Here is a 24,414-nt window from a genome sequence, read left to right as displayed (position 1 = left end):
CTCGGGATCTCTTACCGCCTGATTTTCATGGTTGGTGATTCTAAGAGGCCCAGGGATTCCTCCAGGGCCACAAATACTGTTAGAGTACCTATCACGTGTCTCTCAGTCCATGTTTTCAGAATCTCAGAAGTGCTCGGAATAGAACGTGAGTGGGCATGCGCATGAATTACTTGTGTAATGCAGAAGAGGAGGGGAGAAGCAATTACACCTCAAGCCAGAAATAGTCACCCTCAAAACAGTTGGGATAGTATTATACCATTGTATTTTTTTTTTTTACTAAGAATATGTTTATTGGATTATAAAGTATATAAACATTTTATGAAAATATCCTTTATCAGAAGAATAAGGGAACCAGTGAAAATAAAAAACAGCCACCTGGAGATGATGTCTGAGTCCCCCACCTCCAGCTTAGAAATGAGAGAAGTGACAGGGACAGTCACGCAATCTTGCAAAGGGATTCCTTCATTTTTCACTTTTTTTTTTTTTTAATAAAATGGCAACAACTGCTAAAAGCACTATGACCTTTGTTATGCTACATAATACTGATACAAAATGTGAATAGTACAAAGTTCATTATATATAATATAAGGTTTTAATATATTACATTTGTTTCTACATAAACAGACTATAAATATATGTGCCATAGCATGTTTTATAGTCATGGTTCCCAGCATCTCACACTATGGTACCAAACGAAAAATACGTTTTCTTTTTTAAAAAGGAAAGAACAAGGGCAGAAACCAGTAGAAACAGCTTTACATGTTAAAAGTCTAAATAATACAAGATGTTGTTATAACTTTGGCTACACAATAACTGTGAAATCTGGCTAATAATTACTCGGAGGGTGAACAAAACCAAATTGGCTTTTACTAGGGTGTAGAGGCCAAAGTTCTAAAATACTGACTGGTTCAGTAAAATACTGAAGGGAGCGGGGAGGCACGGAGATGGGAGAAGGAACAAGAGTCAAATCCTTCCCAAAGCTTTGACACCACAGCTTGACACAGACCTACTGCATTCAGGCTCAGACGTGTCACATCAGGACAGATAAGTGCGTATCCGTCCAGAAGCCAGAGCTGGTTTATACAGCCAGAAACCTTCGCCGCGCCAGGGAGCTTCCATCTGCATGTCCTCTCTTTGTGCAGTTCTGAATCAAGGATCAGCCTGGGAGACAAGGAACCAGGGCTGCATCACTTCCTTCCTGGGGCTTGTCCAGGAGACACGTAAGAGTCCGGAAGGAACTCTCATTAGGAGTCGGAAACAGCGCAAGGAACTCTGATTTGGCCCCAGTGGGAAGAGCACGCAACCTTCTAAAACCAGTCGCCTGTCTGAAGCCTTGACGGTTCCTAACAGACCCCACGCCCACCCCACCAGAGCCAGCACCAGGCACGCAGCACTCTCTAAGCCAGCCAGCATCTTCCTTTCCATCGGTCCAAACCCGCCATGTAACACGTGGCTTGGGACCCACATCCTAAACAAAGCTTCTTACATGGACTCAGCCCTAAAAGTCTTTCCCATCTTCAACACCTAAAGCACTTCCATTGCCTGATTTATCGTCCAGGTGTCGACTCCCCAGGTACTGCTACTTCTTGGACGATGACGCCATGTCTTGAACATCTTTTGCTGTAACTCACGGGGAGACCCACGGTAGGGGGCATGATACATGCTTTTTAAATGAATGAAAAAAAAAAGAATAAGGTCAACAATAGGGGAGAAGACACAAACACATTCTTAGGTCACAAGCATCTTCTCAGGAAATGCCTAGAGGACTGGCTCCCTGCAGTTCAGCAAGGTCTTTTTTTTTCTTTTTTTTCCTTTCTTGAAATGAAAATCAAATGTGGCTACTTCCTGGTGGTGGAAAGAACAACACTTGAAAATCTGAGCAGCACCTCTCATGTGATTTCCAGGAAGGGGGGATGTAAGTGCCTCCTTTTAAACAGGAGGAGCGCTCAGTGTGGTCCCAGACTCAGGCTGGAGAATCTGAGCTGCACTGCCAGCTTGCGGTCCCATCTCCACCAGCTTTAAAAGTTCTGCCTCCTCGCTGGAGTACACGGTCGTGTCTGTGTCATCAGAGTGATACCCGGACTGATAGCCGCTCGTCTGGTTTGAGCCTTCAGATGCCACAGACTCCTTGCTCTTGCTGGGCATCAGTCCACTGGGGAAGAAAGGGCAGCTAAGTGAGTTGGCAGAGAGAAGGTGGTTCTTTTGTATCTTACCCTAACCCCATCCCCAACCCCGTGTGGGTTGTAATCTTCCTGGAGACACCAGCCCCTATCTCTCCCACTTGTTAGTCAACATATCAGGTTAACTCAGACAATGTCTGTTTTCAGGTACCAGCATGAATTTGTAGTTTCAGATAAGTCCCCTTATTCAGGTCCAAGTCTTTCAAGCCTGAGATGAGCTGAAAGGCAGTTCTCCCGAGTTATGCAAAGGCTCCAACCAATGGAACATTTTTATAGCCTTGCAGATTGACAAGTTTGTATACAGCGATAGGAGCCAAAGGGCTCTTTCATGACGGGAAAGGAAATTGGGATGCTCTGCAAGTCCATTGGTGCTTTCCCCCCACTGTCGATTAGGGGATTACAAGGCATGTGGATGGTGTTAATAAAATTCTTAAGCAACTTTAATAAGTCAAATCATGTGTGTGCAATCAAGCCAGACATGTCAAAACTGCTCTTTACTCATCAAACCCACATTCTTTGGAAGGAATGAGAACCTGGATCACTCAGCAGCAACCAGAGAACATTTTCAATGGCGTGGGATCGTGACAGATGGTAATCACGTCAAAGCTTAGAAAAAAGCTTAAAAAAGCTTTTTGTAGTTTAGTGTAGGTTGTATGAACCCTAAGCCATTTGGAAGTGTGGTGTTTTTTCCCCCTTAATAGGTGTTTTAGCAAGTTATTCATGTTAAAAATTGCAAAAAAGGATTTTATTAACTCTGTACTCATATACAGGTTAAAAGTTATTTCAAATAACTGGTAATACATTTTTTTCTTTCAATCAAATCTGAATCAAATGGACTTAAGTCTCAAATAATGGTGTGGTACACAGTCACTACTGAAAGAATATACTTTGAATCAATGAGTGAAATATGATTGGCTCTCACAATATCTTACTTTGGGCCCAAGGCAAGTAATAAAATTGTACAATGAAGTGTTTTAATGTTTTGGGGGTTGTTTTTACACGAGCATCACTCAATAGCCATGAGTGGTCCCATATTATCCAACAGTTAGATTATAAGTAGATCAAATTTTTTTTCTATTCTCACCTAGAGTAAACCTGCTAGCAAATAAATAACTACCCTGTATATTATTATTCTTACAAACACAGTGTCTCATTTATTTGTTAAGTTAAAAGCAGGTACATCTATTCAAAACAACTACAAATTCCTATGGAACTACATGGGGGAAATTATATTCAAAGCCAAGTTTAGTATTTTCCCCACAATTAAGTACTTAATAATTCAGTCAATAGTATTTAATTACTTTAAACAAATAGATATTGGCTTATTTATACATCATACTTCTTAAGAACAGATGCACCCATTTCTGTACAAGTTTCAAAATTCTTCAGAGTCTGCAAAGATGTCAATCATCTCGGTGGTGTTAAGGATCACACCCAATGACCTCTTTGTTTTAAGCCAGTACCACACAAACCACTAACCATAGTAAAGATGCCCAGAAATTCCCTACTATTCACAAATCCTCATAAAAATTGATCAAATCCTCTGATTTCAGATTCCTTTTTTAGACTTGCCAGTTAATTTGATTCGGTTCCGCTCTTTCTTAGGTTGATGCCAGTTTGCCCAACGGACAGACACAAAGAGGGAAAGCTCTGAACCTACACTGAAAGTCCTAAGTGCCTTCCAAAACTTTCTGCGGAAATTTGTCTTTTCTCTTTGGCTGAGCCTTACCTAAAAGATGGGGCTAATTTGGTTCTGTCTTCCAGGGTTTTCAGCTCTTCGGATGCAAGAACCATTCCACTGTCCGTCTGGTTGTCCTTTTTTAAGAGACAATGAGATGGCACAGTTGATTGAGCTTGTCCACTGACCAACTCCTTAATTAAACTGATTTCCTAACCCATCTATCGGACCACATTCCAAAGTTCTGTAGAGGGAGGTAAAGGCATCGTGACCCAAGAACCATGCAGGCTACAGGAGGAAGCAACTGCTTCCAAGAAATAGACCCAGGCCTGGAAGAAGAGAGGCACTTAGGATGAAGGAGCTGAGAAGACCCATTTCCTTCCCTCTTTCCACAAGGATACTATTCACACTTGAGTGGAAGTGGGCATGAAGCTGGACTGTCTGGAACCTTCTGCCAGGGGCTTCACTTATGGAAAAACCAAGGGTTCCCAAGAAGTTCCATGTCTATAATGACCCCTTGACACACGCCCTCAAGGACAGCCTTATAACGAGGCTCCAAGACTCTAATGCTTAGGCTAATATTTATCTAGCTAACGTTTCATCTTCTGTATTATTCCTGAGACTATTTTTAAAAGATGTACTTACATCTGGGATTACTTTTACTTCTGGTTCTTCCAACGGGATATCTTCAAATGTTTTTACACTCACAGGCCGGCTCTTTTGCTTACTGTTCTGCAGATACTGACTGCAAAAGAACAAATATTTATATTTGAGTGGTGGTATATTTGGCTACAGATCCCACAAGAGATACCTAAGTTCATTATCTTTCAACCACAAGTTTAATAGCCACCTTCAAAACATCCTCTGGAAAAAGAAAAACCAAACCAAACAAAAATCTTTCTCTGCCTGCACACACACTGAAGGCTTAATTTCCTGTGAAAGTCCATTTAAAAGTATAATACAACTGAAGGGCCTAGAAGAGCCGTTTTTCCTTTGAATCATACTTCTGAGGTCCAGGTCTGGACTGAAGACAACACAAGCAGACTCAAGATCAGCTGCCTTCTGCTTGGCTTCCTGATTGCCTGCGATTCCTCCACTGAGCTCCCTGCATATTACCGAGCATTGCACATCTCTCTGGCCATCTCCTAGGCAAGTTGTGCTAGACAATGCTCACAGAGCAACCATTCAATGAAAGATGGCCAGAGGAAACACCTGCAGAGCTCACTGAGTCTCACCTGGGTTCAGTGAAGGATGCTGAACCCAAAAGGGTCTGGAGACAATCTTCTCATTCTCCATGTAACAGAAGCTTACTGGGTGGAACGGAGGTGGGCTGAGTCTCACAGTCTCCTGTGTTCAGCTCACAGAGTTGGGGCTGTAGTTTGAGAGTTGCGAGATAGTTTGTCTATTTCTAAGTCTACCCCGGAAGACACAGATTTGGGAAAGTCATTAATTATTTCTATATCTCTGTTGCCCCATCTTTAAAAGGTACTGGCAATAGCTTTCCTTCCCTTACTCACAAAGATACCTGGAGGATGACTGACGTGATTAATGGTGGATGGTAAGTGGGTCTTAGAGCGACACGCCATCAAAGCTTGTTTTCCTCCTTTGCATTCCAAAGGGTACCAGTTTCTTTCAGGAGTCCAAAGAACAGGACTTGTCAGACATCACATCACCTGTTCCCTAGGGGAGCTCCTTCCCTGCCATGTGGCTTTGGGTGAGTCTGAGTGATTCTGTTAAAATCAGCCCAAGTGGAGAGAAGGAAGTCCTTTCCCAGGAAAGGACAGCAAATTCACTCTTCACTCTTAACCCAGTGTACTTCGATAACGGAAGCCCAGTCTCCCTCCCCTGCCCCAGGAGGCTGGTTCCTCCTCTTACATAGAAGAGAGTGAGGCTCACCAGTGACGTCCTCACTCAGGAAACTCCACAGGACAGAGAACATGATATACAAGAAGAGAGAAGCACCTACTTCTACGTCCAGTCCCTGAAAGTGGTGACTATCAAAATGTATTGGTACCACAGTCAATCATTCATTCATTCACTTATCCAGGAATCCTTTACTGAAACTCCCCCACGTGCCAGGCACTGTGTTAGGTGTTCCTCAACCACTGTCTTATGCATCCCCACAAACGGGGCCTCTCTAGGGGTGGCTATTATTCTCCCAACTTCAGATAAGGAACTGAGGCATAGAAAGGCTAAGGAGCCTGTCCAAAATCACCTATTGGAATATCTGAATTATTATCTTGAGGGCAATGGCAGCCGCTGAAGAATTTTAAGCAGGAGATTGACAAAGTCAGCTATGCCCTTTAGAAAGATGACTCTGGGTTGAGGAGGGTAAGACCAGAGGCCATGAGACCCATGAGGGGGTGGTTCCACTACTCTAGGAGAAGGAGGAGTGGCCTGACTAAAGAAAGGTGATGCCCACAGGGTCTGGAGGAGTGGACAGATCCCAGAGGTATCTGGGATGTAGCATCAGCTGGAGTTGGTGAGCTGGGACAGTCATGCGACTGCCCTAGAACAGCCAGCTCCTTCCTTTCTGAGCCCAGTAATTCCCAACACTGCTTGACCCTTCAGAGTTGACAGGGCATTTTCATGGACATCGTTGCATCTGCTCTTCAGAAAACTACAAAACAGGGCTTATTATTATTATTATTTCCTATCTGGAGATGAGGAAGCTAGGCCTTAGGGAGGAAAGGGCCAGAACAGGGATTCAAACTTAAGTCTTCAGACTCTGAAGCCCACGTGGGGTTGGCTTTGTTTGTTTTCACCTTATTCCACATGGACTCCCTTGGACAAGCATCAGGAAGAGGAGGAAGAAGAGAGCAGTGGGTATGACTACGCAAGTCTTTATGAAGCACCGAGTGTGCGCCCAGCCCTGCTCTCACCCACATGTGCACTGATGGTGCGGTGAGGGGGGGGGAGGGGGACCGTGGGCTGTGAGACAGACAAAGGGTGGAGAAAGGACAGCTTCACTTCAAGCAGTCTAATATGAGAGCCAAATTCAGGGACATCTAGCCAACAGGCCGTCTCAGGCATCAATCTACAGGGACCATTTAAATCATCACTAGCAATTAACCAAAATGAAAAAAAAAAAAAAAAGTTATGTGCCAGAACCTTTCTTTGGGAGAGAACTGAAAAGAAATCTTTGATAAGCTGCTTGGAGTGGGAGGTGAAACTCCCAGGAGAAATGGTGGAGCAACCGCAGATGGTCCCCAAACTGCCCTCCAAGAAAGATGAGTCCAATAAAGATGTGTTTTCTTGCAAGAAGCATGCAAACCTGGGGCTAGAGCTGATCCACAGGGGAAATTAGAGACGAAGCTAAGTCTAGACACTAGTGGGCCTTCCTCCTCACCCTTCCCCCACCTACCACTCAGCCTCTTCTCTAAATACATGCTGAACAAATATTTTCAAAATAGTTTAAAGGGGCAAAAAATCATGAGGTCGGCTCCCACTGTGATGTCTCTGTCCAGCTCTATTTATAACACAATGAAACTGAAAATTATAAGGAGGAAGCAAGTGAGAGACTCCTTGGCTTTTCTCCTTGACGGGAAATGTGAAAGATGAGTGAACAAGTCCCCTGAGAGTCACCCCAGCCTCACCTCTTCCTCCCCAGGGAAGCAGGACCACAAGAGAGCATCAAAATGAAATGTGCCGTGTGCAGACACCTCGATCTTGCCTTTCATTTAACCCAGATGATTAAAATGTGACCGTGGTCTCTTATTTTTATAAAAAGGGGGAAAGGAGGAGGGGGTTAAGTGGGGAAGCAGACATAAGGCTCTGATTTCCATTTTATTTTTCAAATTATGGCTGGATAAAAGAGAAACTGGACTGGAAAGACCAATTCGAAAATCACAGACAGAAAATCAGAGCCAGGCCTGTGTTGGGAGGGTGGTGTCACATTTGTCCACGCTTCTGGGGATAAATGCTAGCAGCCCTGTTGCAGAGCCAGCCTCACACTTGGCACTTCCATTACACACGCATGACTTCATCGACTCTCGGCACCATATGCAAAGCGCCCGAGTGAGCCAAGAGGCTGCCAGCTTGGGTCCTCACCCCACCTGGTCACAGAAAACCCAAGAAACATAGCTCATGATCAAATGGCATTGCGATAAAGCAGAAGGCAATGGTGTTGTGGGAATCATTACCATGCTGGAAGGCCAGCTGAACTTGAACTAGGACTTTTTAAATGTGGGAGTGGAATGATGGGTTTTCATTTCATTACTTTTTCTCTTTGAGGCCTCCTCCATGGTATGGAGTTAGGTATCAGAGGAACTGGATTCATCCTAGGGATGTGTATTTAACAGCTCACTTAATAGCTATCATTGATTGAGTCGTGTCTAGGTGCCAGACACTCAGAAATTCATTATACTATGTAATCCTCAAAGTACTCATTTTTGTACAACACCAGCATCCTGGCCTGGCTCATAGTGAAGATTTGTGCCAGGTCACAGCTGCAAAGAGCAGATTGGGAACCCAACCCAGTTCTCTTTAACTCTAAAATCTGGACCTTTAACCACAGTGTTGTATTCTCCCCGGGTAACTGATCTGAGCCTCATGTTTAACATCCACATCATAAAAGATAACAGTTTCTACCTTGCCCAGTGCTGGCCACATCTGATAACACAAGGAAAAGTTCTTGGGAAAATGCTGAAAGTTCTTGACACAAACGGAATGGGCAGCTCACTAGTTGGCTTCTAACCGCTTGGAGCTTTCTCCTGTCTCATGACAGTGTCCCTGCTGTCCTCTCTGTGTGCCTCCATGAGCCCAACTCTCCAGGGTGACTCCCACCTGCCACCCGGCAACCTGGCCAAGTGCTGGAGCCCTGTGTCCCTCCCTACAGCCCCAGCACACACGGCAGGGAGCGGCCAGGCTGGGCCCACGCTGTCAGGGGTCCGGTTGCAGGAGGAAAACACCCAAAGGGGTGGGAACAGCAACAAAGCAAAGTGAAGTAGTCCCAGGCTTAGTAAAAGGCAATTTTAATACCGTATTGTAGAAGCCAGTTCAACTCTCTCCTTATGCACAGGTGCTGGGAGAGAATAAAAGAAAGCTGCCTTTAGAAACCCCGCTACTTATCAGAAAAACACTGCAATACATATGTTTTAAATAAGCCCAGAAGTTCCATTATGCAAATAAAATGCTGAAAATCAGACTTGGGAGGGGCTTCTAAAGATGCACTGTCCAGTCTAATTCAGGACGCATCCCCGTGGCATCCTGTATCCTAGCCAGAGAGGCAGAAGTGTGTTTTCATAGATGCAAAGAACTCTTCCTTCCTGAATCTTTCCTAAGCCATTTAATTCATATTAATAAAAGAGTACATGGGGATAATTTAAATACAGATGTCTTTGTAAAACTGGTCTCTTTTGCTGGAGATTAACAAACTGTGGCATTCCAGTTATTTGCAGCTGCAGGGCCTAGGATTCTGAAAGGAAGAGCTTCAGCAGCAATGTGGACCACAGATGGAGGGAGATTCACCTACCCAGACCCTCTTCAAGGAGCACTTCTCAGGGTGAAGGTTAAATGTGCAAGGGAAATGCAGCAGCTTTATCCAATGTCCGTTCCTCCACCCCCCTCCCCAAGACTACCTGGAAGCCCTCTCTCCACCCCGCCGGGGGATGTGGACCAGATACAGTACCTGATTCCTGCTGTGTTGTCATAATGGAATTTGGGGTCACACACTTCCTCTTCCTCCATACAGGAAACAGGTGAGGTAGGCAGAGAGAGGCCCGAGTCCTCTTCCATGCTCAAAGTCTCGGAGATGGGAAGAACAATGTAGTCTTTGCCATCCTGAAACAACAAACACAGAGCGCTGTTGTTATGGCTTCAGTCCTTCAAGAGCCTTTTCATGGAAAACAAAGGCCATGGGGGCTTCTTGTTTATGGGGAACGTGGCTTTCGTATCTGAAGGCAAAACTTTAAGATGACTTTAAAAATGGCTTGTCAAAAACAGAAGGGCACTTGAAAGGGACGTGTATATGAAAGGATATTAAAGGAACTAACAATAACCAAGATGGGTAAGGGGACCACAGAGAGAGATGGCTACAACGAACATGCGGAGCTGGGAAATCATTTCTTCACCAAGTCCTGTCGACAGAAGCCAGGTCCTTGAAAGGGCATGTCATCCAGTTTTAGCCTCTACACTCCAAGACAATGGGAAAACTGATGACAGTCTAAAGAAAAGCAATAAATGTGCAGGGAAATGGGTCTTCCAAGAAAAGGCTGCACAACTTTAACATTATTTCATCAAGAGAAAGAAAGAAAAGGCAATTTGATGCCGTTAAATGTTTGGAAGGTTTATTGATAAAGACAGATTTGACCCATTGTCCCCCAGCTGGTCAAAAGCAGGAGGATATTGGTTTCTATTCACTGTAGTAAGAGGTGCTGACTAGAGATTAAAAACTTCCTAATGCGAAAGGCTACAACTCTAAAATCCTCCAGTGGAAGTTATGGAAGCCTGGGATTTTACCAAGGAAAAAGCCACCTATTTTGCAGGGTTCAAATGTATTTTTGCCTGAAGAATGTATTTAAAATTCCTTGAAATTCTGTCCACTGGAGATACCCGGTGTATCAACTAGGTTTTGGTTTTGGTTTTGGTTTTGGTTTTGGTTTTTATGAATATGAGATACACTCTTCTAAAGTTAAAATACATCAATATTTTATCAAATGGATACATCAGTATGTATTTTTACTGGTTACCAAAATACACATTGGTAAAAATAAAAGTGATCAGCTCCCAGGTTTGAAGTAGGATCTCATCTCTCTAAAGGGGTAATTATAGCTTTTAGAGAAGCATTACTGCTCCGACTGGGAAGAATTGTAGCTCCCTGTGCAGTGGCTGAGAGGCTGGCGTGGTGGCTGTGAGAAGGTCTAGGCAGCAGAGGAGCCCCTGACACCTAAGAACTCTTCGTAGAAATTTCTTGGATGGAGGTCACAAACCTGCTGAGCGTTAGCTTGTAACAGATTCCCCAAATGTTCCACCAGCTCTGAAAACGTGGGTCTCTGGTTGGGCTCCCCATGCCAGCAGTCAAGCATGGTCTGGTACCTAGAGAAGCAAAACACTGATGTCATTAACTGCCTCCTTCCTCCTGATCTGATGCTGAAAAGTAGCACGGGAATGAGCAAACATTTCTAAAAAGTCCACTGTGATGGTAAATAGGGATATGAAAATGTGTAAGACACAGAGCCCTACACTTGGAGCATCAAGTGTGTCGAGAAAAGGAAACATTATAAATCAACATCCAATAAAAACTGACTGGCTGGTATAGATAAAGTGCTGTCATTTCAAGAAGGATGACTCTGTACTTGAGATTATCAAAGAAGACCTCAAGGGAGAAGTAAGACACAAACTGGGCCATGAAGGAGGTTTATATAACAGAGAGTCTTCTCAGCAGGGCAAATTTTTGTGAGCAAAGAAGGAGGATAGGAACATGCTTGTAAAGTCTTACATTTCTGGTGTGGTGTAATCAGGGGCTCTCATCCGAGTTCCTTCTTTCAATCGCCTACAAAATTCCTCATCAATCTTTACTCCAGGATATGGAGAAGCACCTAGAATAAAACAGGAATGGGACATGACTGATTGGATTTTTCTCTTGCAGAAAGCCCTGAGCCTGATTCCTGAACACCTTCTTCCCATACATACCTCTTTTCCTTCCTTTCTTTTTGCTTTTCTTTTCTTTCTTTCTTTCTTTTCTTTTTTTTTTTTTTTTTTTTACATTTTACAACCCAAAGCCTCCAAGTAAGTTTCACCCAATAAAGGTGGAATACAGGCAAGGGAAAAAGCACACTGGAGCCACAGACATTTATCATTCTATTTGGGTATGGATGGAGGGACAAAGAGAAGAGACTTACCTAAGGAGAATATTTCCCAGAGCAGGACACCAAAAGACCACACGTCACTTTGAATTGTGTACACTCTGTCAAAAATTGTTTCCGGGGCCATCCATTTCAAAGGGAGGCGAGCCTATGGGCGTAGGGAACAAGGGGTGAGAACCCAACTCAGCAAATATCCGAAGAAAAAACTTCCTTTGTCTCTGAACACAGCTTGCTAAGAGAAGTTTGAATTCTGCAAGTTAACAGATCACTGGGTACATCTTTGAAACTTACATCGCCTTTCCTGACATAATCTGGGTCTTTATAAATGTCCCGGGCCAAGCCAAAGTCACAGATTTTAACTACGTTCTTCTCCGACAAGAGGATGTTTCGTGCCGCCAGGTCCCTGTGGATACACTGCAAAAAGAATCGTGTACGTTAGGACTAGCTCGCATAGCTGATCTCTTCTACATCTGTTGTGACCTCATGCTTTAAAAAAATAAAAAAACCCACATCAGAAAACCAACTGATTAACAAGCACTGGGTTAACATCTTTTATCAACACTTCAGGAAAAAAATCTGTGAGTTTCGTTGAGACACACATCTGTTTATTCCATAAACAGCCCACGACTCTGGAATTAAATAATTAAGTTATAGCCTGATGATGGAGTCATAAATAGACTTCTCTTGGACACAATTAAGAATGTGTTTCTGGTCACATCCACACATCCCTTTTGCCTGGCACCATATACGGTTAAAACGTGTTATCCTAAGGAGGCCCCAGAGTGGGATTTATTTTGAATGAATGCATGGAAATCAGAAGCAAGGGGCTTCCCTTGGTTTGGTGCCCTTTGTCGGTTTCTCCGTTCCATATGTAACTGAAGCTGGACCAGCTCTGAGAAACAGTTCCCAGGGGGTGCTCATCCTCTTTTCAAAGTGCTGGATTGTCAGAGATGTCGATTAAAGCACGTCCAGCCTCTCACCTGTCAAGTGAATTCTCTGGTGCACTACAAAGGGAAACCAAATTCTCCTTGGCTTTCCTTCTATTCTTGCCTGTTCCTCAGTTTCTCTCTTCTCTGTATCCCTTAACTTCTTCTTCTTATTTTTTTTTTTATTTTTGTATCCCTTAATTTCATCTGACTTCCTACACCTGAAAGATTTATGAGAGCACAGGAGTCTAGGGGAACTTTTAGAAATGGTGAAAACTCAAGTCAGTGCAGGAGTGCTGAGCGAGCTAGGCATAGCAGATCCCCCGCCTCCAACTGCGCGTCTGTATAGCACTGCCCTCTGAATGAGGCACGTTCAAAAGCACACTGTCTGGCATGACTGAGCGCGACAGGAGCTTCCCCAAAGCACAGTCCTTTCTACTTTGCCCCCAACCAAAGAGCTTCCTTTTTCAAGCCAGCAACCAGGTGCTACTCAAGAAATCAGCTGGTAAATAAGTTCATTTGTACCATTTTTTAAAGATTCTGCATATAAGTGACATCATATGAGACTGGTGCCCTGAAATAAAAGCTGCACTTTCCCTTAACGACAGAAAAAGAAAAGAAAAGAGAAAAAAGAATCAGATAGTAGATACAAGGGAAGTTACAGGATTGCCCCCCACCCCACCCCCTATTCCCCTTCCCATCAAAGGAACCCTGCCTAAATGGGAGACTCTGGCCCTAAAAAATAATATTAATAAAATAAAATTAGAATCTTCAAGAAGGGCCTTTCTCTTTGGGAAAATCCGATAAGATCCTATGTCTCTCCCTTCCTTTTGGGAGAGAGAAGACAAGCGCTCCCAGGCAGAAAAATCTGAGATCCTGAGACTCTGGAAGTTGTGAAAAGCTTTAAACCTCAGAAAAAGAAATGGGTAAGGGATTCAACTCATTTAGAAAAGAAACCAGAACTTTAAGTCTTTCTTCCCACAGCAGGCTGCAGCAAATGCCTTCTGTCAACTAACAATTTCTCCTGTAACTTAATTTGAATTTTGTCTGGTTTGATGTCAAACCATCCATTTTACTCTTTCCAGGGGGTGACCTGCTCCCTCCGCAGTGTTTACAACCTTTGGAATGTTTGTAACTTGTCACGTACTCACCTCAGCCTTTGTTTGGCCCACTTTTCTAATTTTAGCCCTTTTAATCGCTCTCATCTAAAGCCTGTCCTTCCTGGTTTCTAATTATACAACTAACAAATACTTTTTGATGGATGGAGATGAATGTAAAATAAATTAAAAGGAGACTCTCCTGTGCCAAGATATCTGCAAGGCTCCGTCCCTCACCTCTTCCAGGTCATTACTCAAATGTCACATTCCCCTAAAGCCTTCCACGTCCACTTTGTTTAAAATTGACGTACGCAAACACAAAGACATACGAACATACAAACATACCACTCCTGTCTACTCTGTAACTCTTTCCTGCTTATTTTCCTCCACAGCGCTCACTCCCATCTACCCCACCAGGCATTGCACTTGCTCTATTGTTTGTTCCACCCACTAGGATGTCAACTCCATGAAGGTGGAGAGTCTTGCCTACTTGTTCACACAGTATCCTTAGTGCTGAGAACACCGCCTGCCCTTGGGAGATGCTCAGTAAGTATTCATCACATGAATTAATTTCATGACATTCTAATACCCTCTTATTTAGCAGAAATGGGGCCTCCTCAGTAGCGCTCTTTTAATAGTCCCAGGAGTGGTGAATGAATTGCAGTCCCAAGCAAACGTCGATGGACATCTAACTGGACATCTGACTTCCAAATCTGTGCCGTGAAGGGATGCATGGTCTCACCTTCCGTGATGCCAAAAACTCCATGCCTTTAGCCACCTGGAAGCTGTAACAGATGAGATGCTCCAAGGTCAGGAAGTTCTTGTACAGATCTTCAGGAACTGTCAGAAGTACAGGAGGACAGAGATTGGTATTTTGACCAGAAACTATGTATTTCTAAGTGTGAGAGAGTAATCTTCATTTTAAAAATTGGGAGTCAAATTTCAGGAAGTAGAAGCACCCGGAAAATGTTTCTATCTCCTGTAAATATGCTGAATCCTGGTATATCCTTAGCCTTCATCAGACCCCTTAGCAAAAATACTGGTTTTTCCATTTTTGCCAAATTGGATGAAAAAATCCAGGAGGCAAAATGGAGGCAAAATTGTCACAGACGACAGAGATGTAAAAGAGGGCTTTTCCAAATTTGCTTTTGTAAACTGTTTTTTTTTTTTCATGTATCCAGAGGGATAAACAATAGTTTCATATCAAGAACTCTAAAAATAAGACAACAATATTCAGGGTCATTGAACCTTTTCTCTCCAGGCTTTGTCCTGGAACAAAGGCGAAAGGTCAAACCATAATCTACAACGGATAACTAAAAATACCAGAAATATGTTTACTTCTCTCACTTTCAAGCTGAGAAAGTGCTGTAAGCACAGTAAATCTGGCCCGTAAGGATGCTGTTTCTCCTTCAAGGATATGAATGAGATGACAGGAACACAGAGCGAGAGATGAATTTACGTAAATTCGTGGTATTTACTTCCGTGCAATTGGTACAAATAAACATTAAGACATTAATGGGTGTTTCAGATAAGATAAGACATGGCTTCATTCCTGGAGACAAATACCAGAGTAAATGAAAACTCAGTTGTAAAATAACCTTGTATGTATTAAAAAAGTTTATGAACCTTTTTTTCAATGATTTTCTATGATTAGGGTGGAGGGCTCTCGTGACTAATGAATGAAACCCCTTTATTTTCCAGATGAAGAAATGGAGGCAAAATCCCAGGTCAACACCCCCTCTACTCCAATTGACTCCCTCACTCCCTTGGGTTTCCAGCTCAATGACTGCCATTTTGTGAGAGAGCAGATGGGGCAGAGCTGGCTCCACTCAGCGTGCGCCCAGTTATGTGAGGTCTACACAACCTCCCCACGCTTTTTCAGACCAAGTTCCAGCCTCACACTGCCTGCTCAGCTTCTATGGGGGAGAAGTCAAATTCTAAGTTCTCTCTGTGGCCTTGTGTCAAAGGAAACCGAAGCGGATTTCTTCCAATATTTCATGGTTTTTCTTCTTTCGAGCTCACACTTCAAGAAGGGCCAGGTGTCAGGAATCCCCACCGCTCCCTCCATGGCACCGTCACTGCTCCCTCTGCGGGAAGCAGATATGCAGTGTATCCTGAAGCTGGAAGAGGTCCTGAAAGTCAGGCTGCGAACACAGCTCCCGTCATAAACAGCACTGAAGCATCAGGGGAAGCATAATGGGCTAAGGAAAAGTGGATTTACCAAGACTCCTCTGAAGAAGTGTGGAAGACTTAATGAGCCACGTGGGGAGGGGCAGAAACAAAAGATGCCTGCGCTGCCCGGGAGACGGCTGGGTGTGACTACGTGGATGGCTTCTGTTGTGCTGGTGAAGCAGGCGGTGTGGGGCTGAACTTCCGTGGGCGACGGGGAGGCTGGCAACCACCAGTGAGCCTCCTCTGCCCGTCCGGAAGATGGCACTGAGCCTCTCTTGCTGATAAGTGCTGACCCAAAACTTGAAGAGCATTGGTTTGACAATGCCAACTGCTTAGCTCTCCTGAGGGACAGAAATTTCTCAGGCTGCCCGTGCTCTGCCTCTCAACCTGGCCTGCTGCTTCTGTCGGCCTTCCACCCTACAGCTCTGGGGAGGCTGAATGGAGGATTCTAGAAATTCAGGCCTCTTTTAAATATTAGGTAGTTGTGGACTTTTCTATGACAAAATTCCTCATAACACCCTGTCACCTTGTCTGTTCCCACAAGAGCACGCGCTAGGTGTGGAAGAAGCAGTGGCAGGTACCTTCTTCTTCCTCCACATCACTGAGGGACTTCTCCTCAACAAATCCAGAGCTGGCTGAGCTCTGGCTACTGGTGATGCTGTCCAGGCGGCGTTTAGGGTCCACGGTGATTTCCCCAACGTACTCTTTCCCTTGCCGGAACCGTGCCCCTTTACTCTAAAATGAAGCAAATGAGCAAACTCCTTGAATATCAGAAAAATCTCTAAAACGTAGTAAACTATACAAACAATTATAACTATTAAAAGAAGACAAGTGGGACATAAAGTTCAAGACCATGGAACCTCTGGGCTGAAATTTTGGGTAAGTGTTCTACGTAGTAGATTTTCTTCCCTAAAGCCTGGTTGCTTTTTAGCTTGAAGAGCTAAGGGCCTTGTTTCAAGTTTCACTCAGACACACTTCCAACATTAGGCCGCTTTTGAGAGAGGGATTAACACTCCATAGGGCCAAATATGGCCAGGGTAGAGACAGAACAACCCAGAGCTGTCCTTCCCCTGTCATTCCTGTCCCTTAATCACACCCACCTTCCCCCTCCTTAGGCATCATCCACAACGGGTCAGGAGATTAGAGTCACAAAGATAACACATGAGAAGTACATGTCCTCCAGAAGGGAAAAGAGGATGTGACAACAGCCAAGAGGTGATGTGAAAAGATTCCTCACAAGTTCTTCACAGAATTTTAATGAAAAAATTTAACCTGAACAACTTTTGAGTTCTCCTCCATGTGTACAACGTGGCCACAGTTGAGTTAGGAAATGACATACCTTGTAGGGAACAAATTCATTTCTCTTGCTCCTTAAGTAAGTTGATAGGTTTCCAAACTTGCAGAATTCCACAATCACCATGAGTGGCCCTGCGGACAGCACAGTGTGCCAAGAAGTGAAAATGTGTTTTCACTCATGTTTCTCATCAAGTGCTTAATACATCAATGAGCCAGAAAATAATCATAGAAGAGGCTACAACCTTTCCCTGGAAATAGGATCAGAGAAATCAGCTGGTTGCAATTCCCTTCTGTTGTAGCTTTTCTTTTTCCAAAAGGTGATTCCACAACAAGATTAACCAACATTTCAGAAGAAAATCCACCCACTTGCTTTTCAACACAATCCCCTAAGATGACTCCATTTTAGAGTGAACTACTCTTCAAGTCTTTTGCTTTCAACTTTAAGGGGAAGTTCTCTTTTCTCATCTGAACACCTATTCCAAAAGTAGACAACTGTATTATAGTGATGTAGCATTTTTTTTAATTCACAGGAAGTTCTAGAATAATTTACAGCACCCCTTAAACCTCCATGAAATATGCTTATATCCAGGAATCTGCCAAAGTATCCTAAGGGAAGGGAATGAAGGCCATGGGAGTTGGGTGGTTTCCCTCAAATACTAACAGAGAAGTAGACGCCAAAACCAGGCAACCAGAACCATCCACAGACACTCACCCCCTGGCTTAGTACAGGCACCGAGAAGATTGACCACATTGAGGTGGTGACCAATATGAATGAGGATCTTGAGTTCTGACATGAGGGCTCGATGTTCGCTGTGTGTTGCTCCTTCTACAAATACAGAACAAAGAGGGAAATCACACATGTGGGCTTGACCTTAGCAGGATAATGCCCCACTGCATGCATCTCTGCAACTTCCCCTCCAGGGGTAATACCACTGTAACCCAGTTTACAGACTAGGTACATTAAAACGCAAATATAAATTATACTTTCTAATTCTAAATCAGATTCTTACTCTAAGTGCCCCCAGAATGTCTGCTACTTGAAGCAAGCCATCGTGAGGTCTTTTACAAAGTGGAGAACACATCTGCAGATGAAATCATGCCCAGATTTTCTTTTACAAAACCGGATTTTCTCATACCAGGTTGACTGTGCTTCTTAGCTCCTGATTATTTCAGTGCTTCCTCATAAGCATGTATTATATTCCCTCACATGTTAGGGGCTCTGCTGAAGTTCCCACCAATCTAGGCTGAGCAGGAAACTTAACAAGGGCCAGCTGGCAAAGCCAGATGGCACATGAGGCTGATGAGGCTGAGTGTGAGTTTGATCCTGCACAGAGTGGTACACTTCCTTCTAATTCACAGACATGGTCCACACCCCAGGTTTTGATGAGCCACCTCAAAATTACATACCCCCATCAGCCACAAGGGAGAGGAAGCAAAAGGAGAGAGATGGCTTCAAAAGGCACATGACTCCTGGCAAAGGGTCAGTAGCACTGTGTCCACCAATGAAAGCACGTCACAATTCTAGCCAAGAGCTTTATACGCATCACCTCCCCAGATTAAAATGGCAAGACCAGAATCCCATTACTGTTAGGTTTAACAGTTGTTTATGCAACTTTTAATTTCAAAATGTCACCCATAATCTTTTTTTTCCCCAGCACAACCATTCTTAGTTTGCATATTATCTTTTATATGTGACCCTCTTTTACATGTTCCAATTCTAGGGAACATGCTGGTTTTTGTGTGTGTGTGTGCTACTATTTTTACTTATTATATCAAATTTATTTTTCTGTTTCCTGATGGTCTATAATTATCCTACTAATGTACCATAGTATGCTAAGAAACAATTTTGATGAAACCAAGGTATTTTTTTTTTCCTATAGCCAGGCCACTAAATACAGTTGTACAATCTGTGTCTTGCACAAGGGATCCCAGGCAAGGTGGGGCAGTAGAGGAGCTGAAATCCATTCTCAACTTTGCTTGCCAGGCTGTGGACCCTGGCATGAGGCTATAAAAGAGGAATTTTTTATCCAGTTTGCACAACAGCAACATACAGTGTGGCTGCATGCTTGGCTAGTGGGCCCACCTAGCCACAGAGCCACTGACACAAACCTTTCATTATGTTTAGAGATGGGGTGAAACAGATAGAAGGATATATCACCATATAAATTTGTTTTTACCTTTCAACATTTTGACGGCCACTGTCTTGCAAGTTGCTGTCTTGTCAATTCCAAAGGCATCTGCTTCAATCACTTGGCCAAAGGCACCACGGCCGAGAGGCTTACCTAGAGTCAACAAAGACAGGAACAACAAAACAGACTTGGACTATTTCACCACCAAGGTGACAGGCAGAGATTCCAGCTTGACAGAGTGACATACATCCCAGTTTAACATGGACGGTCCAGCTGACACCCTTGTCCCGGCTGAATGATTTAATACCTCCCTCTTCACTCTCCAAAATGGGTGATTATACAGGGCTCCTACTTCTAAGTGACTAAATGGATAATCACTCAAAATCAAGAGATGGAATGAATATTTCTGAATCGGAATCTGACATTTAAATAGACTAGATTTGTCACCATCCTAAAAGTAGAAGAGATGGCCTGGTAAACCCAGTATCAAATTAATATTCCTTGAAAACACACCTAGTTTCAGCCGGTCTCTGGGGAATTCCCATTTGCTGGCATCATAAGGGAGGCGTTCACAGTGTTCGTCCAACGGGAGTTCATCTGGATCCATGACGATGGACAAGTAGCCCGTCTTCAGTTCGCCTCCATTGGCCTGGAAAGCATTACTCCTTCCAGTCACACACAGCCTCTTGTTTGGCTGTTGTTTTTGTGTGCTTGTTATTGTTGTTTATAGAAGCCCCATTCTTAATGTCTCATTTTCTAAATGGCTCATGGAGTCTGAGAGTAGTCCTATTATAATCCCGCTTCCAGTGTCCCCTCAACCCCTAAATGAGCTCAGAATTAAATTCTTAAATCTTAATTACACTAGACAGTCCAAGCCCATTTCTTCTCTAGTTGCTTCTATCAATTAAAGCCCAGTGGTCCAAGCAAAAGAAAGTGGGCAAGAATGTTATTGTATAGAAATAAAATTGTGCCTATTGAGCCAACAACAATGGGAAGAACCAACCCAAAGAACCCTAGTCAGCTTTCATTAATCATGAAAGCCAACGTGCATGGGACAGAAGGGAAACTATTTTGTTACCCGCTTAACGGTCCGTAGAATGATGACAAGAAGTAGCCAGAAGAACATGGCAAGCACTGCAGTGCCCACTAGAATAATGACTTCCAAGTTTGTCTTTTCCTGGGCACCTGGGAAGACACAATTGAATGAGCGTCAACAATGGAAATTTATACCCTTTGATACAGAATGACAAAGTTCAACACTAATGCAAGATCTCAATGTTACCAAGTGGGGAAAATCCTAGACAGTCAGTCACACACCTCTAACTTGGATGGAGTTTACAGTATTCTTAATGGATAATTAAAGGTTTGCAAGACATTGCTCATGAAAACTTCCAACAATATATAATTCTAAAGTAATTAAGGAGAGAAATATTAATGTCTCAAAAGACAAACAGAAGGTGTTTGGGAGAAGAGCACACTTTGACAGAAAGAAAACAGATCACGTTCTATAAAGAAGAAAAGTACTCTATTTGGGGTAAATAAATGTCTGATTTTACACTGACAGTCTATGTTTTGATTTGTATGGAGTTTGAGGGAAGGATTAAGACAACAAGTAGGGAAATAAATGTAGTACTTTGGCCAGAAAGCAATGGGTGACCAGGCACTCACTAGGTGCTCATTACTTCAAATATGTCACATTTAAATACATCACTTTGTTTTCTCAACAACCCTCATTTTTCAGGTGGAGAAGCAAGCTCAGAGAGGTTAAGCTACTTCATCAAGGGCACACAGCAAGTTGGTGGAATGGTCAAGAGTTAAACAAGGTCTGTCCAACACCAGATAACATTACACTGCACTGTCCTCATGTGGCAGGAACCTCGGGGAGGAAAGAGAGCTGACGTGAGTACATCCCACGTGCCCTGGCAATATGAGTTTAAAACCACTCAAGAAAGGAAAGAGAAGAGAAAAAGCTAGAGGTCAGCAGGGAAAGCTGCAGATGCTCAGGACCCCAGAGGACAGCTCTAAGTGGGAAAAATTAAGTCCAGAGGAGGCTTTCAACTAAGAGTGATTAGCAGAGCAGTGATAAAGAAGCAATGGCCACTTAAGGCCTCCCATCGGATGAGGGCGGTGTGAATCAAACCGGGGCCACAAGCTGTGAGAGTGGCCCAGGCGGCCTCAAGAAGGCAGGAAGACAAGTAATTAGTTAGCAAAATAAGAGTGAACAGTTGAGAGACGAGCACCAAGTTTGCTTGGAAGTAGATTTCGTTTCTTGGGGGTATAACTGAAGTAATTCTCTATTTATACATAGAGATTTAAAAGTCCGTTTGTGCATAGTAAAAAAGTTCAAAGATTCGACTGTCTATATAAGCTGGTGCATTAATATTCCCATATTAACATTTTTGAACCTAGCAGCATCATTAAATATTTACCTTTTACTTTCTTAGTATTCTCTTCTGGTGAGAAGTAAATAAAACGTCGGTGCCAAGGTTACCTAGTTAAGCCTCGGTCACCAGCTGCAGACAGCTAACGGAGCTGAGGCAGGGCACAGCGGGGAGCTGGAAGTCTCCCTCCGGATTTGCTCTAAAGCATGAAGCACTTTGAAAGTGACAAAACCACCATGTCACTTGAAATCTTTATTTACTTCATGCATTTGAAATCTTTATTTGCAAGTGCAGCTGATGAAATGGAACTTGAAAAGAAGTCAAGGTATCGAGATGCAGTACTTGGCAACATAGATTTGACAGATTAAAGGGACTGAAATCTAGACTTTGAGAGACAAATTAGGATGAGTTCATAGAAATCCATCAGTTCCTCCATCCATCACCGCCCCTCTCACTCCCCTCTCTGCATACCATTCCTTCACCCACACAATACTGTTTTCATTGTGCCTCTGGTAGGTTAGTTTAAAAAAAGACATAGGAATATACTTTTGAAGATAAAATATTCTGTCACAAATTACCTTTCCCATCTGAGAATATGTCAGGACTCTCACATCATTCTTGCATACACATTTAGATAAGAACCTCAAATTTTTCATTTTCAGAGAAGCAATGGTCTATTGTTCACAAATGAATCTTAAATTATCTTTAGTCCAACAAAAACTATGAACCCTTGTGACTCTCTGGATAGCACTGATTTTCATGACTAGGCAGTAATTCTACCTAATAGATATAGAGGCATAATTTCCACAACAAGTTAATTGAGCCGTTCAAATGGAGAACGAATCACTGAAAGGAGGGCATTCCACCTGCCTGGCTGAGAATTTTTCCACATTGAGAACTGCAGGGATAGAAATGTGATGCAAGCAGAATTAAAATAACATTAATCATGCTTTCTGGTTAAAATAATATATACTTAAACTAGGAAATTTACAAAGAATATTAAAACCTGCCCATTTGGCTATGGTCCTGCCCAGCGTATACGAGTGTACGTAACATACATGCGAACTTTTTAAAACCACTTTATGTGCCCGTGAATTCCCACTGACCTTCCACTATGAAAAATGCCTCCACTTGTGCACACCCAAGAACACTGCACGCCTGGCAGGTGTAGAGGCCTTCATCCTCCTTCCTCACCCGGCGGATAGTTAGGTTCCGGTTCCCATCTTTGAGCACGATGCCTAAGCGAGGAGGATAATGATGGTTTTTATTACGAGGTGGTCTGCTGGAGTTTTGCAGGGAAAAACTTTAAAAATATAAATGATGTCCTTTATCTTGGGCTATTATCTAAATCCAAAGAGTCACAGAGGATCAGCTGCTGACTTAGCACCCCTGGCTTCCATGAGAATTCAACAAGGCTCTGAATATTTGGATTCCCACCAAGTGAACCAGACCACGGACACTACGATGGCTTTTTTTCCCTACCTAAAACAAATTAAGAAATAATATGGCTTTTATACTGTATAATATAACTTATATGTGGAATCTAAAAAGTACAACAGACTAGTGAAAATAACAAAAAAGAAACCGACTCACAGATACAGAGAACAGACTAGTGGTGACCAATGTGGGGAGGGGAGAGGGAGGGACAAGACAGGGGTAGGGGATTAAGAGGTACAAAGTACTATGTATAAAATAAATAAGCCACAAGGATGTATTGTACAGCACAGGAACTATAGCTAATATTTTACAATAATTACAAATGGAATATAATCTTTAAAAATTGTGAATCACTATGTCATACACCTGAAACTTAAATAATATTGTACATTAACTATACCTCAATAAAAATAAATAATTTTTAAAAGAAATAATATGGATATTAGACAACATTTCCAGGAAAATTCTGCAACTAAAGAGAGACAGACATGCTCAATTCACCTGAGTCTTCCACAAGTGTCTCGTTATCTTTAAACCACGTAATCTGTGGAGGGGGATTCCCAAACGCTGTGCAGGACACTTCAATGGTCTCACCAATACTTGTTGTCTGATTCTCCAGGTTTCCTGTGATTGTGGGTGCCATGCGCTCTGTGCACAGGCACCAAAAAAATCATAGAACATTTAGCTATAACTTTTGAAGTGCTTTTAGTGTCAGTAAACTATTAAACCATTTACTAAACTGTTGATTTACTAAGCTGAAAATATGCAGAGGTTGGTCACTGTGATCAACCTGGTCACTAAAGTTAAGTGGAACAAGTCAGTTCAGACAGATCACTGCCTTTCTTTGAACGTTCATACTAGTGACCTGAGCTGGTAATCACACCACAAAATAAAAGTTGTCATATGGGCTTCCTGCCCATGAAATAAATAAATAAATCCTAGCCAATGACACCCAAAAATTCTGCCATGTTTCTCTCAGAATGTGCAAAACCTCAATGTAATTCAACAAAAAAAGGCTTTATATTTATTTGGTACTTAAAAAAAAAACTCATACTATTTCCATTGCTCACCATCAGTCCTATGGTAGGCAGCATTAGCCTGATTTTGCAGATGAAGGAGGGTTAAACAACTTGTCCAAGTCCCTCTAAGTAAACAGATGAACTCATAATAGATTTACATGAGCCGAAAAGACTAGTCCAGTACTATTTCCTCTAAATAAAACGACACTTGAAGGAAAGTCAAAGATTTAAAGAAAACAAAGCCCATGGGTCCTTGTTTAAATATACAGGACAGCTTTAGATTTACCCCTTTCC

General features: G+C 42.9%; 1 protein-coding gene across 3 annotated transcripts in view; it reads right to left on the bottom strand.

Moving 5' to 3' along the window:
• Positions 1-239: 239 nt before the first annotated feature.
• KDR (kinase insert domain receptor) overlaps positions 240-24,414 on the bottom strand; it is a 43,593-nt gene continuing 19,418 nt past the window's right edge. The window contains exons 14-30 of one of the 3 annotated variants that reach the window (XM_074347673.1): positions 23,603-23,749; positions 22,771-22,902; positions 20,362-20,468; positions 19,797-19,932; positions 19,332-19,436; positions 17,867-17,980; positions 17,198-17,286; positions 16,440-16,593; positions 14,429-14,526; positions 11,955-12,077; positions 11,700-11,811; positions 11,297-11,396; positions 10,788-10,893; positions 9,488-9,639; positions 4,504-4,603; positions 3,910-3,995; positions 240-2,152 (exon numbers count right to left, since the gene is read on the bottom strand). In XM_074347673.1, coding sequence (XP_074203774.1) covers positions 1,930-2,152; positions 3,910-3,995; positions 4,504-4,603; positions 9,488-9,639; positions 10,788-10,893; positions 11,297-11,396; positions 11,700-11,811; positions 11,955-12,077; positions 14,429-14,526; positions 16,440-16,593; positions 17,198-17,286; positions 17,867-17,980; positions 19,332-19,436; positions 19,797-19,932; positions 20,362-20,468; positions 22,771-22,902; positions 23,603-23,749 — 2,084 coding nt within the window. In that variant the 3' untranslated portion in view covers positions 240-1,929. The other 2 variants (XM_074347680.1, XM_074347689.1) reach the window with 2 other exon arrangements.

Source organism: Camelus bactrianus, chromosome 2 (assembly GCF_048773025.1).
Source record: "Camelus bactrianus isolate YW-2024 breed Bactrian camel chromosome 2, ASM4877302v1, whole genome shotgun sequence".
Classification (NCBI taxonomy): domain Eukaryota; kingdom Metazoa; phylum Chordata; class Mammalia; order Artiodactyla; family Camelidae; genus Camelus; species Camelus bactrianus.
This window is presented reverse-complemented; position numbering and strand designations above follow the sequence as displayed.